General features: G+C 46.0%; 1 protein-coding gene and 1 pseudogene across 1 annotated transcript; one reads left to right on the top strand and one right to left on the bottom strand.

Annotated features, from left to right (window-relative positions):
* Window positions 1-6,704: 6,704 nt before the first annotated feature.
* On the bottom strand, window positions 6,705-8,718 carry LOC112070564 (cyclin-T2-like; annotated as a pseudogene).
* A 59-nt stretch (window positions 8,719-8,777) lies between these two features.
* LOC112070567 (cyclin-T2-like) lies at window positions 8,778-13,335 on the top strand. Its single transcript, XM_070439034.1, has 5 exons — window positions 8,778-8,867; window positions 8,969-9,029; window positions 9,513-9,574; window positions 9,774-9,819; window positions 13,035-13,335. Exons 3-5 carry the CDS (start codon window positions 9,556-9,558, stop codon window positions 13,252-13,254), a joined length of 285 nt encoding a protein of 94 aa, XP_070295135.1. The 5' UTR covers window positions 8,778-8,867; window positions 8,969-9,029; window positions 9,513-9,555; the 3' UTR covers window positions 13,255-13,335.
* The last annotated feature ends 601 nt before the right edge of the window (window positions 13,336-13,936 follow it).

The raw sequence follows: 13,936 nt of genomic DNA, 5'->3' as shown, positions 1-13,936 counted from the left end.
GCTCTCTGTGTCTACTGCCAGATGTGTTGCAGCAGAGAAGAGGATGATACCTAAAACAATCAATGTCAAAAGTAATGGATCCTAAGTTAGATGGAGGACAACGGTGCTAAGTATCATTCATCCATTTCCCAGTCGTGGTGGGTTCCATGTTTAATTGCTTAGCAATACATACCTTCTGCTGTTCGTCATAGCTCATGTGACGAGAGAGAGAAGGAACGTTACATTCTACAACCACCTAAAAGAAGCATTCCCCAAACCTCCATAAACAAGGCATCGCCTACAGAGAGATGACCTGGAGAAGAGTCCCCTAAGCAAGCTGGTCCTGGGGCTCTTTCACAAACACAAACAGACCCCACAAGAGTCTCAGCGACAGCAAACAGAATTAGACCTAACGCAAATCATGAAAACAAAAAATATAATTACTTGACAATGGAAAGACATAACAAAAAAACAGTCAACTAGAATGTGATTTGGGCGCCCAAAACAAGGAGTACACATGTGGCACAGAATACGCTGACGCACTTGACTGTACCCGAAACTCTAAGGAAAGCTTTGACTAATGACAGAATCAGTGAGCATTAGCTTGCTATTGAAAAGGCCGCCGTAGACAGACCTTGGCTTCAAAGAGAAGACAGGCTATTGCACACTGCCGCACAAAAATTGAGGTGGGAAAACTGAGCTGCAGCTTCCTAACCTCACTGCCCAAGTATGACCATAGTTAGAGACACTTCCCTCAGAGATACACAATCCACAAAGAATTAGATAAACTCCCATATCATACTGGGTGACAATACCACAGGGTTAGCATCACAAGCAGCAAAGATTTGTAACCCTGTTTCCAGCAAAAAGGCAACGCATGAAAACAAAACACCATTTAAATAAAACCCAATATTTATGTTTTATTATTTTGCCCTTTTGTACCTTTAACTATTTTGGCACATCATACTAAACTGTATAGACAATAATATGACATTGAAATGTCTCTATTCCTGTGTGGACTTTTGTGGACTGTATGTTTAACTGTTCATTTTTGTTTATTTACTTTTGTTTGATCTAATTTCACTTGCTTTGTGGCATGTAAACATGTTTCCCATGGCCAATAAAGCCCCTTAAATTAAAATTGAATTAAGGAGAAGGGGGAGGGGGAGAGAGTCCTAAATATCATTACTGAGCTGCAGACAGCAGAAGAGAGCAGTCTGATACACTTGTCACCCCTGGATACAGACACCCCATACCACTTTCTGCACCTCCTTCAATCACCCCTTCACCCTACACCGTCCACCCCTCCCCGTCACCGAGCCTAATGACACAAGCAGCCAAGTACATGCATTTAATGAGGACCAAGACCTGTCCAGTCATCCACACAGTGGGCTGTGCAGAAGAGAATTAACCACAGAGCCACAGGTCCTTTTACACTCACTACACAACACACAGACAGCAAATACTGACTGTTAACAAGTGAAATAACCCTAGTTTAATGCTGATCTCCTCAGACCTAGTCTGATCATATTCAGTTTAAATGGGTTCAAGTTAAGACTACCTCCATAGTAAACCTGGTCCGAAGGGTAAGGACTACCTCCATAGTAACCCTGGCAAGGTATGGCACCCATAGTACCTGTTAAGGTAAAACTCCATACACTGGGGTTTAAGGACACCACCTCAGTAACCGCTGGTCCGTAGGATAGCCAGTAACCTGTTAAGACTCCAATAGAACCTGTTACTTAAGACCACTCGCCATAGTAAAGCCCTGGTCCAATATAAGGACTACCTCGGCATAGTAACCCTGGTTTCAAGGTAAGGACTACCGTCCATAGTAACCCTCGGTCCAGAGGTAAGACCTACCTCGCATAGTAACCCTGGGTCAAGGTAAGGAATTACGCTCCATAGTAACGCCGGTTAAGTTAAGACCTACCTCCATAGTTAACCCTGTTTCAATGTAAGGATCTACCTCCATAGTTAACCCTGGTTAATGGTAGGACTACCTCCAATAGAACCCGCTGGTTAAGGTAAGGACTACCTCATTAGTAACCCTTCCAAGGTAAGACTACCTCCATAGTAACGCCTGCTTGTCAAGTAAGGACTACCTCCATAGTAACCCTCGGTCCAAAGGGTAATGGACACCTCCATGAGTAACCCTGGTTAGAGGTAAGACCACGCTCCATGAGTAACCCTGTCCAAGTAAGACTACCTCCATAGTAACCCTGGTCCAAGTAAGGACTACACCTCCATGTAACCCTGTCCCAAGTAAGGACTACCTCCATAGTAACCCTGTCAAGTAAGGACTACCTCCATAGTAACCCTGGTCGCAAGGTAGGACCTACCTCCATAGTAACCCTGTCTCAAGGTAAGGACTACCTCCAATAGTAACCTGGTCTCAAACGGTAAGGGACTACCTCCATAGTAACCCTGGTCCAAGTAAGGACTACCTCCATAGTAACCCCTGGTTTCAAGTAAGACTACCTCCATAGTAACCCTGCCAAGGTAAGGACTACCGCCATAGTAACCCTGGTCAAGTAAGACTACCTCCATATACACCTGGTCCAAGGTAAGGACTCCTCCATAGTAACCCTGGTCCAGTAAAGGACTACCTCCATAGTAACCCTGGTCTTAAGGGTAAGGACTACCTCCATAGTACCCTGGTTCTACGGTAAGGACTCCCCATGTACTGTAGAAACCCTTGTGTGTTAACAGTCGACACTGAAATTCAGGAGATCCCGTGGCGAAAGAAATATAAATTCAAGTTTGAAGACCTTTATCAAAACCTACTATTCTCTCTGTCTCTGAAGTGCCCTTTGTTTCCTGACATAAGGTTATTACTGGCTCTAATGAAAGCTCTCCTGAGCCAGAGAACCATAATTTAGCTCTTAGAGAATCTAAATAGGATGAGCTGAGCGTGAGCTGAGCTTGGCGTAACAACACCTCACCACGCCAGCAGACTAATTACACTTCTGGTGAAGACTTCTGTGAGGAGGCATGTCGTGACAGAAGATGAGAACGTCTGGGCGAGAGTGAAGAGACTTCCTGGTGGAGGGAGGAGGTGGGAGGAAGAACTTCTGGTGGGAGGGAGGGGGTGAGGAGACTTCTGTAGGATGGAGGACGGTGAAGCAGACTTCTGTAGATGGAGGAAGGTGAGAGACTTCTGGTGGAGGGAGGAGGGTGGAAGAGACTTCTGGTGGAGAGGAGGAGGAGGTGAGGAGAGAGACTTCTGGTGAGGAGAGGAGGTGAGAGACTTCTGGTGGACGGGAGGGGTGAGGAGACTTCTGGTGGAGGGTGAGGAGACCTTCTGGAAGGAGTGAGGAGACTTCTGGTGGAAGGAGGGAGGTCTGTGGAGGAAAGACTTCTGGGAGAGAGGGGTGCGAGGAGACATTGTGTACGGGAGGGGGTGAGGAGACTTCTGGTGGAGGGAGGAGGTGAGGAGACTTCTGGTGGGGGAGGAGGTGAAAAGACTTCTGGTGGAGAGAGGGGGCGAGGAGACATCTGGTGTAGGGAGGGGGTGAGGAGACTTCTGGTAGAGGGAGGAGGTGAAGAGAMCTCTGCTTCGTTAGACATTACGAGGTGAGGTGATGGCTGGAATTTCAAACAAGACACTCACCAAGCCAGGCTGTGAACGGCACGCAACTCACCCAGTGATCAGCCACCCATGTTCTCAGAGGGCTGTGATTGTGAGCCTGAGTGGTTCCTGTTTATCTGCTCACACACAAGACAAGACACTGTTTGTTTGCACTGTTGAAAGACACTGGATGCAGTCATAGAGGCATTCTTGAACGTACATGTAACACATGTACAACTGTTGATTGAATATTCTCTACGACAGTGTACTCTACATTCACTGCCATAGTATTTGTTAACCTAGATATCAACACTAAAATTAGTGTACTTTGCTCTCTGTCCTCTCTCTAACTCTGCCCTGGCCTAGACACAGCCCAGCTCAAATAGGTCACACTATGGGCCATAATTAGTTGAAATGTCARAGATGGTGAATTATTGATGACAAGGGAGGAAACCTCAAATTGACTGGTTTCAACCGGTTTTTAAAGGGACAGCTGGAGCTTTGGGGACAGTTATATTTGGGGACACTTTTGCAAAGTTTCACCAAATAAATATTTGCTTGAGTTTTGGCGTCTCTGTGAGCAAGGCAAGACTGCATTGTCCCAGAACATATGATTGTTTTTGCCAGCTGGGGACTTTGTGGAGAAGTGAACCATGAATTTATTTCTGACTGAGGGACATATTGTATGATGATATTAATCCCCTATGTAACTACCTACACCTGCTAGTTCTGCTGAGTCTGTACTGAGCTGGCAGAATGAAGCACCTGGATGATCCAAATAAGACCAGGATGTTACTTCCGTAATACATCCATGAGCACAATACAGTGACAACGGCCATTAATCAGACGGTCAGTGCCGGGCTACCGGGTGGCAAAACCGGGCTTGGACCCCCAGATAGATTTTGGCCCAAATTGACACTTTTTCTTTCGATTGGCGAGAGATTTTTCATGCGAATGTTAAAAAAACGGCATATAAACAATATGCGCATTTCCCAACCAGTGAGGTTTCCGTAAATTGACTTGTCGCCTATAAAAGTCTGTGCGTGATGGACGAAGTGCACATAAAATTACGTTTTGCTGTTATATTCGCATGTACCGAATAAAAAATACAAGTTAAATTGATTCCATCACATTTTCAACAATACTGATGATTTCTCACACAAACAATGTTGCGTTATATGGCGGGTGTACACTCTGGTATTGGCATGTGCGCTCCAGTCAACAGCTCACAGATACACTACCTACATGATCAGATTATTATGGACAACAGAGAGCGATTATTCCATCATCATGTCACCAGAATAAGAACCAGAACCTCGATATTTATTGAAAGGAGCATCAACTCATCACCTTGCTCTTTCACCACCTCTGTGAATTTCATGTATTTCATCTGTAGCCTGACTGCATGCTTTCCGATGAGAAGTACTTCATACTTCGATATGATAGTTACTATACCAATATTTGCGCATAAAATCGTTTCACCTACATTTCTAATACCGACACAAATAGATCCCACCTTGTCTAGGGTATTTTGTTTACCGACAAATGTTCCGTTTGCATTAGATCTGTCATTACATGTTTGATCAGACACATTACTTTAGTCGCATAATAAAAGATTGGATCATGGAAACCTGGCTACAGAGATTTAAATAAAATGTTCACTTTTGCACATAGCTACAGCTAATAATAGGCAAGCTAGTAGCTAGTTCCGTTAAGCGTTGTTAGCGCACGCCAAGACCCTTCTCTCTCTTGACATAACTCTACAATATATACATTCCAACTATGGAATCCATATTAGGAAGTCCCTTATTTTTCAGACGAGGGAGAACTTCCTGATATATGCGGTCGAAAGGAATAGGCAAAGTTCGACTGGTTTGTTCTGGTCAATATTATTATTGTATTTTTTATTTAACTAGGCAAGTCAGTTAAGAACAAATTCTTATCTACAATGACGGCCTACCCCGGACGATGCTGGGAATTGTGCGCCGCCCAAAGAGCCTCCCAATCACGGCCGGATGTGAAACAGCCTGGATTCGAACCAGGGACTATAGTGAGATGTAGTACCTTAGACCGCTGCGCCACTCGGCGGTAGCCCCGTTATATTTTAATCTTTCAAAAGATCTGATTGGTCAAAAGACCAAATTACACAAAAATATTTGAATTGGGCTGCCGGTGTAAACGCAAGAATAACTGCTCCATGGTCTTTTTGCCAGACCAAGTGAAGACAACTAATCAATGATTGAAAGCAACCACAGTGGATGTATGAGGTAGCACAAATAATCATTATAAAATACACAAGACCATGATGTGTTTGTGTGTAACAACGACAGTTTTACACGTTTATTTGGGTTCCCAGTACACACATTAAGGATTTGTTCAATAGTGTCCGCTTAGGACCTCCTAATACACTGTTATGGCAGAATAGAATGTGTGGTCTGAGGGTGTAACAAGTCAACCGACTAGCTAGTTATAACTCAGAACTGCAGTCCTATATACAATCACCTCTAGAGATATTTTCATAGGATGGCGGTTGGTTAATTAGACATTTATCAATATTGAAGAATAGCGACTTGTTGACGACTTGTTACAATCACAAGGCTTTTTGTAAATATGCCGAGATCTTTTTAAATGCACTTCACAGCAGATATAACGTAAACTTCTTTTATAGCTCTAGAATAATCTGCTGTATGTTTTAGAGGCACAGCCTTTGGCATCCACTTAGTTGGACAGTAGACAGCATATGGCCCAGTCCCCAATCGACCCTAGACCCTAAGCACTTGAGATCCCACAAGCGCATAAGGGTGTCTCTCTCAAAACGGCACACTATTCCCGATGTAGTACACTACTTTTGACCAGGACCCAGTGTTTTTCCCAGCTGGGAACTTTGCAGGCCCCGGTCAAAAAGGAGTGCCCTACATAGGGAATAGGGTGCCATTTTGGACACAGACATAGGGTCTATGAGGTGTTGATCTGGGAAAGGGCTTTGTATGTCCTCTGACTAGCCATGTGTGATGAGTTGGATTGCCATCATATACAATGTGTGTCCTGCCATTAGAAGACAAGCACACTGAAACAGCCTCTAGGGTAAGATAGATGCTGTACTTCTGCAGCCTTCAACAAAATGACAGAAGTTATACATCTCTACAGATACAGGTATTATGCCAAGAGGAAGATTTATTTCGTTCTTTATATCAAAAAAGTTTCAAGACCTGAGTATTTCAAGGAATAAGTTTGTTCTTAACGTACAAAAACGTACACGCGTTTACGTGGACACTGAACCGCCACCAGGCTGCTATCTTTCCTTATGTGATTGAAACATGCACATCATTATAAAAAAAAAATAAAAAGACAGACTTCTCTTTCTCTCCTTAAAAGAACAGAATTAAAATCTGGAATTTTGTCAATCACAGAACCAGTGAACGTGGCTCCCAGGGTGTTTAGCAAGCAGACAAGTAGCATTACAGCACTGTGTATATATCATGTTGTGGACATTTCTGAAGATCCTTAAAGCATCAGTAATTATTACCGTGTGTAGACAGGACTGACTGACTGGGTGATGAAGTTACTTTCACATAACTTCAAAGTTATAAAATCATTTTTTACTTGTTTTTAAATCATAAAAACTTTTTTTCAGAATGATTTTATCTCTATCCAACAACTCCTGCTTAGCCTACTATCCAGATCTGTTTGTCCAGTCTTGCCAATCAATGTCAAGCCAAACATGTTTGGACAGAGTTGGTAAGAGACCAAACAGCCTGCACCCAGGCTAAACGACTACTCTGTCTGAATTTACGGTTCATTCCTGGGCACTTAACAGAGAGTCCAGCATGTCAAAAGTGTCTTTGTAGTCGGTGTGTTGGCCGTTAGACCCCAGCACTCCATTTGACCCCTCCGGGCCACCGTGGTGTTCTTCCAAAGTCCTCGGGCCGCCACCACCGTCCGAAGAGTAGTGGGAGGAGCCTCCGGCACCTTTGGAACTCCTGCTGCTCTTAGCAGAGTGGTGGTGGTTGTTGTGACTACTGACGTCAGGGTTGGCCCGTTTCCTAGAGGAGGAACTGGAGCCCCCAGGTCGCTACCATGGCCGAGGACTCTGAGTGCCAGGGGGGGTCGATGGCCCCTCGGCCGTTCCCGCTGGGGAATAGGGGTGCGAGTGGCCGTGCTTGGGGTGTCTGCTGGGGCCAGAGTGGTCTTTGTACTTCTCTTTGCCCTGTGGGACACCAACATGGCCGCCTGGTCTCTAGTGATACTTTGATTCTCATCTTTAGCTCCTCGTTGCTGGCCGCAACGCCGTTCTCAACCGCCGAGGCCTGTGGTGGGAGACCTCGTGTCTTTTTAGAGCTGGCCTTGTCCCTCCTGCTGTCCCCGTGCTGGGGGACACCCTGCCCAGGCTGGGAGCGTCTTTTATGGGACKGGTGGTGAGGGAGGGCGGGGGACTGGTACATGTCCACACCGCTCTGCTCCTCTCGGACACCGTTCTGCAGGTCYGCTGCCTGTTTCTCTCTGTACTTATCCAGGGAGAGTTTCTGTGGGGGGCGGGTGAAGGGCGAGGGGTTATTGGGCAGGGCCTGTGGATGCTTGCCTGCACTGGCCGTTTTGTGTTCGTGTTTGCCTGATGGGTACTTTGAAGGGATGGCTTGAGGAAGAAAGGCGAGGCCCTGGTCCAGCCCCAGCAGCTCAGCGTGGTCCCCAGCCAGGGCCTGGTAGGGAGGGAACGGGATAGACATGTCATCTAGCGAAGCCATCTCCCCAGAGTCTGACAGAGACGAAGAGAAGAATGAGTTGCTGCCGGCCACACCGGTGATGCCGTCCAATGAGGAGCTCCCTTGGAAGGAGSTGTCGCCCGTTTGGCTGTCCATCTTGGGCTTCTTGGCAGCTTGCGTGGCCTGGAATAGCGATGTGGTGAAATTCAGTTAAAAAAGGGCAACACCAAACAATTCCACCCCAAATGTCAGTCAATATTCAGAAACCCAATCTGATGAAACAGTGAAGTAGTAGCTACTAGGGCTAAATGCTGGAACACTTACACCAGTTGTGAGAGCAGAACCTACCCTCCAGTTACGTATCCTTTTCAGCCTGCTGGGCGTCTTCTCCAGAATCTGCAGGAATTCATTGGTCAGCTCTACGTCAGACACAAAGACAACTATTAGAACCCTGAAGGAAGTGACGGGTCAGCTCTACGTCAGACACAAAGACAACTATTAGAACCAATTCCCTGGCTGCGAAGGTGGAGGAACAACCTAGGAAGCTTGAACATGTCATCAAAGTGGCCCATGCCTGCGTCAACCCCCAGGATGCCCCACTAGACACCAAGAGCAATGTAAGTGAGGCCCCTGTACCTGGGTGTTGTGATGTGGATCTCTTGTCATGGTGATATTGAGAGAGAGACACATTACAAATATGAAATCTGTTGAACTTTAGGCATACCATCAGCAAGCTCAGGAGCTGGTGATACTAGAAACGATAGTACTGCAGACGCTAGGTAAGGATCTGTCTATAGATGGATGATACATGGAAACTTCATGGGTTGCATCCCAAAGGGCACCCTATGCTTTACACACAGTAACATGCTTTTATTTGTACAAGGGCACTACCCCAGTGGGCCCTGGTCTAAAATAGTGCACTACCCCAGTGGGCCTGGTCTAAAGTAGTGCACTACCCCAGTGGGCCCTGGTCTAAAGTAGTGCACTACCCCAGTGGGCCCTGGTCTAAAGTAGTGCACTACCCCAGTGGGCCCTGGTCTAAAGTAGTGCACTACCCCAGTGGGCCCTGTCTAAATAGTGCACTACCCCAGTGCCCTGGTCTAAAGTAGTGCACTACCCCAGTGGGCCTGGTCTAAAGTAGTGCACTATTAAAGGGAATGGGGTGCCATTTGGGACGTAGTCGTGGTACTTTTTGGTTCATTTGCATCTGGATGGCCAGTGGGCTTTGGAATGTCTAATCTGTTCCATTACATTGTTTTCAGGTTTTGAAATAACAATTGAACATCCTCACACTGATGTTGTGAGATGTTCCAGCTAGTGCGAGGTACAGCCTTCTTCCTGTGTCTTTCCATCTTATCACCTTCTCTCATCTTTGACACACACCCCAACACAGACACTTATACTTGTATTAAACCTCTGCTGTATGTAGTAACCAGTTCTAATAATGTTTTCATTTTATTTCATTCCAGTGCTTGTCTGAGACTCCGAGCTAACCTTTGACCCCTCTCTTCCTTCTATTACAGCAAGCAAGGATTTGGCACAGACTTCCTATTTCATGGCTACCAACAGGTTGTTATCCTGACCCCGCCCCCCACTATGTTGCACTGTGATGGCACACTATAGCTTCCTGTACTGGCAGGTCCCCCTTCCTGTGTCCAACGCCCTCTTTGCGCCAGGCAGGTTTCTGGGAAACCCTAGGGGCGGTACCAGCCAGCCAGGCTGCAGCAGTGCGGTGTATTGTACAAGGGGCAGTGTTGGCACATAGGGGTTGAATGCACAATGTGAACGTGTTGGTGGTGCTGTAGACTGTCCTCACTGACCGTTTGGTTGCTACAGAGTGCATATGTCTCCTCCTTCCTAAAACACAATTGGTAGCCTGATATAGCTTGCCACTAAAGATCAGTGAAAAGATGTAAACTATAGCATCTGTCCCGGTAAGTATTAATAAAGTTTTTTTTTTTTTTTTTGATTTAGTTTGACAAATAGAAGCTAATATACACTGCTCAAAAAAATAAAGGGAACACTAAAATAACACATCCTAGATCTGAATGCATGAAATATTATTCTTAAATACTTTTGTCTTTACATAGTTGAATGTGCTGACAACAAAATCACACAAAAAGTATCAATGGAAATCAAATGTATCAACCCATGGAGGTCTGGATTTGGAGTCAAAATTAAAGTGGAAAACCACACTACAGGCTGATCCAACTTTGATGTAATGTCCTTAAAACAAGTCAAAATGAGGCTCAGTAGTGTGTGTGGCCTCCACGTGCTTGTATGACCTCCCTACAATGCCTGGGCATGCTCCTGATGAGGTGGCGGATGGTCTCCTGAGGGCTTCCTCCCAGACCTTGACTAAAGCATCCGCCAACTCCTGGACAGTCTGTGGTGCAACGTGGCTTTGGTGGATGGAGCGAGACATGATGTCCCAGATGTGCTCAATTGGATTCAGGTCTGGTGAACGGGCGGGCCAGTCCATAGCATCAATGCCTTCCTCTTGCAGGAACTGCTGACACACTCCAGCCACATGAGGTCTAGCAGTGTCTGTATTAGGAGGAACCCCAAACCGCACCAGCATATGGTCTCACAAGGGGTCTGAGGATCTCATCTCGGTACCTAATGGCAGTCAGGCTACCTCTGGCGAGCACATGGAGGGCTGTGCGGCCCCCAAAGAAATGCCACCCCACACCATGACTGACCCACCGCCAAACCGGTCATGCTGGAGGATGTTGCAGGCAGCAGAACGTTCTCCACGGCGTCTCCAGACTCTGTCACGTCTGTCACATGTGCTCAGTGTGAACCTGCTTTCATCTGTGAAGAGCACAGGGGCCAGTGGCGAATTTGCCAATCTTGGTGTTCTCTGGCAAATGCCAAACGTCCTGCACGGTGTTGGGCTGTAAGCACAACCCCCACCTGTGGACGTCGGGCCCTCATACCACCCTCATGGAGTCTGTTTCTGACCGTTTGAGCAGACACATGCACATTTGTGGCCTGCTGGAGGTCATTTTGCAGGGCTCTGGCAGTGCTCCTCCTGCTCCTCCTTGCACAAGGCGGAGGTAGCGGTCCTGCTGCTGGGTTGTTGCCCTCCTACGGCCTCCTCCACGTCTCCTGATGTACTGGCCTGTCTCCTGGTAGCGCCTCCATGCTCTGGACACTACGCTGACAGACACAGCAAACCTTCTTGCCACAGCTCCCATTGATGTGCCATCCTGGATGAGCTGCACTACCTGAGCCACTTGTGTGGGTTGTAGACTCTGTCTCATGCTACCACTAGAGTGAGAGCATCGCCAGCATTCAAAAGTGACCAAAACATCAGCCAGGACGCATAGGAACTGAGAAGTGGTCAACACCTGCAGAACCACTCCTTTATTGGGGGTGTCTTGCTAATTGCCTATAATTTCCACCTGTTGTCTATTCCATTTGCACAACAGCATGTGAAATTTGTCAATCAGTGTTGCTTCCTAAGTGGACAGTTTGATTTCACAGAAGTGTGATTGACTTGGAGTTACATTGTGTTGTTTAAGTGTTCCCTTTATTTTTTTGAGCAGTGTATATAAGGGTAAAAAGCAAATTCTTAGTAATAATTGACACACCTAATACTCAGTAGTAAAATGATCATCCATAATTCTCTCTAATATATGAATGACTTGTATGCTATAGGTATCCTCTTCTTTACCTTAGTAGAATCTAAACATTACAGTTCATTATAGATTCATTATTTTCCTACATTTTATTTTAGTAACTGTTACTTGCCCTGACTTAGATTAATAATTTGCTATCTATCAACAGCAATATACAATGTCTGGACAGAGGGCAAAAAATGTTTTTTATTTACAAAGTCAAAAGGATACTTCCATAATTAATGTATTGCCCAGATTTTTGCAATGCAAGACTATTGAACCATTTTGAAAAAGGACATTTAAAAAGAAAGTTGGCAAAGGTTTGAGTGAATGGCATAACTTGACAGGCTGGACTGGAACAAAGCAGGTGGATGGTGGACATCAATTATCTTTAGGAAACAAGCTTGATCCCAATAAAAACGCTCAGTACTCTCAAAGAACACGTTTACCATCTAGGGTTGTCCTCAATGTATCAGTTTTCTACGGTAAGATTCTGTATGAAATGTAAGAGAAACAGCCACGATCATCCATCATAGAAAACCACCGGGTACGTGCCTCTGCCACTCACTCTCAACAGTCTGGAATATGAAGGCAGTATTATAATATGTACTGTATGCATGCAGATCAGCTGTACTCTGAGCTTTATTAGACCAGAGACATGGCTCTAGTCTAGAGACACCATAGAGAAGAGGTTCAAACCTCTCCTTGGGGACCCCCAGACCTTCAAAACTAGCACACCTGATTCAACTTGTCAACTAATCGTCAAGTCCTTGATTAGGTGAATCCACTTGTCAACTAGTCGTCAAGTCCTTGATTAGGTGAATCCATTTGTCAACTAGTCGTCAAGTCCTTGATTAGGTGAATCCACTTGTCAACTAGTCGTCAAGTCCTTGATTAGGTGAATCCACTTGTCAACTAGTCGTCAATCCTTGATTAGGTGAATCCATTTGTCAACTAGTCGTCAAGTCCTTGATTAGGTGAATCCGTGCGCTAGTTCAGGCTGCAACAAAATTGTGAAAGGTCTGTGAGTTCCCGGGGAAAGGTTTGAAAACCACTTCCATAGGGTCTTCAGCCATGTCCCAGGGCTAGTGCTAATGTCCTGTATTCCAACCCTAGAACTGTAGCTAACGGGCGTTCCCTCTGTGGTCTTCCCTCCGACAGCCTCCACCTCACCACGTTCTGCCTGCAGCACAAGCCCACAGTCATCGCCTGCGTCTGTATCCACCTGGCCTGTAAATGGTCCAACTGGGAGATCCCGGTCTCCACTGACGGGAAACACTGGTGGGAGTATCTGGACCGCACCGTCACGCTCACACTGCTGGACGGTCAGAAACATTTTACTCTTCTTATTTTAAGGACCGTGGAATTCCACCCCTCGTAGGGGGATATCAGCCAGGAAGGTTGAAATTGGGAACACTTGATTGAAAGCGTTGAACCAAGACCTTCGGGGTTCTATAGTGGAATTCCACCCTCTGTTTAGTATTTCTTGTTTATTCAGACTGCCCAGAAACGCAGGGGGATATAATGTGATGAAGGCGGACGCAGGGAGTTGAACCTTCAGGGTTCTAATAGTTGTCTTTGTGTCTGACGTAGAACTGACCCGTCACTTCCTTCAGGGTTCTAAAAGTTGTCTTTTGTGTCTGACGTAGAGCCGACCCGTCACTTCCTTCAGGGTTCTAATAGTTGTCTTTGTGTCTGACGTAGAGCTGACCCGTCACTTCCTTCAGGTTCTATAGTTTGTCTTTGTGTCTGACGTAGAGCTGACCCGTCACTTCCTTCAGGGTTCTAATAGTTGTCTTTGTGTCTGACGTAGAGCTGACCCGTCACTTCCTTCAGGGTTCTAATAGTTGTCTTTGTGTCTGACGTAGAGCCGACCCGTCACTTCCTTCAGGGTTCTAATAGTTGTCTTTGTGTCTGACGTAGAGCTGACCCGTCACTTCCTTCAGGGTTCTAATAGTTGTCTTTGTGTCTGACGTAGAGCTGACCCGTCACTTCCTTCAGGGTTCTAATAGTTGTCTTTGTTGTCTGACGTAGAGCCGACCCGTCACTTCCTTCAGGGTTCT

Source organism: Salvelinus sp. IW2-2015, unplaced genomic scaffold (genome assembly GCF_002910315.2).
Source record: "Salvelinus sp. IW2-2015 unplaced genomic scaffold, ASM291031v2 Un_scaffold1368, whole genome shotgun sequence".
Classification (NCBI taxonomy): Eukaryota; Metazoa; Chordata; class Actinopteri; order Salmoniformes; family Salmonidae; genus Salvelinus; species Salvelinus sp. IW2-2015.
The sequence above is the reverse complement of the archived record's forward strand: the minus strand, read 5'-3'. Positions and strand labels throughout refer to the sequence as shown.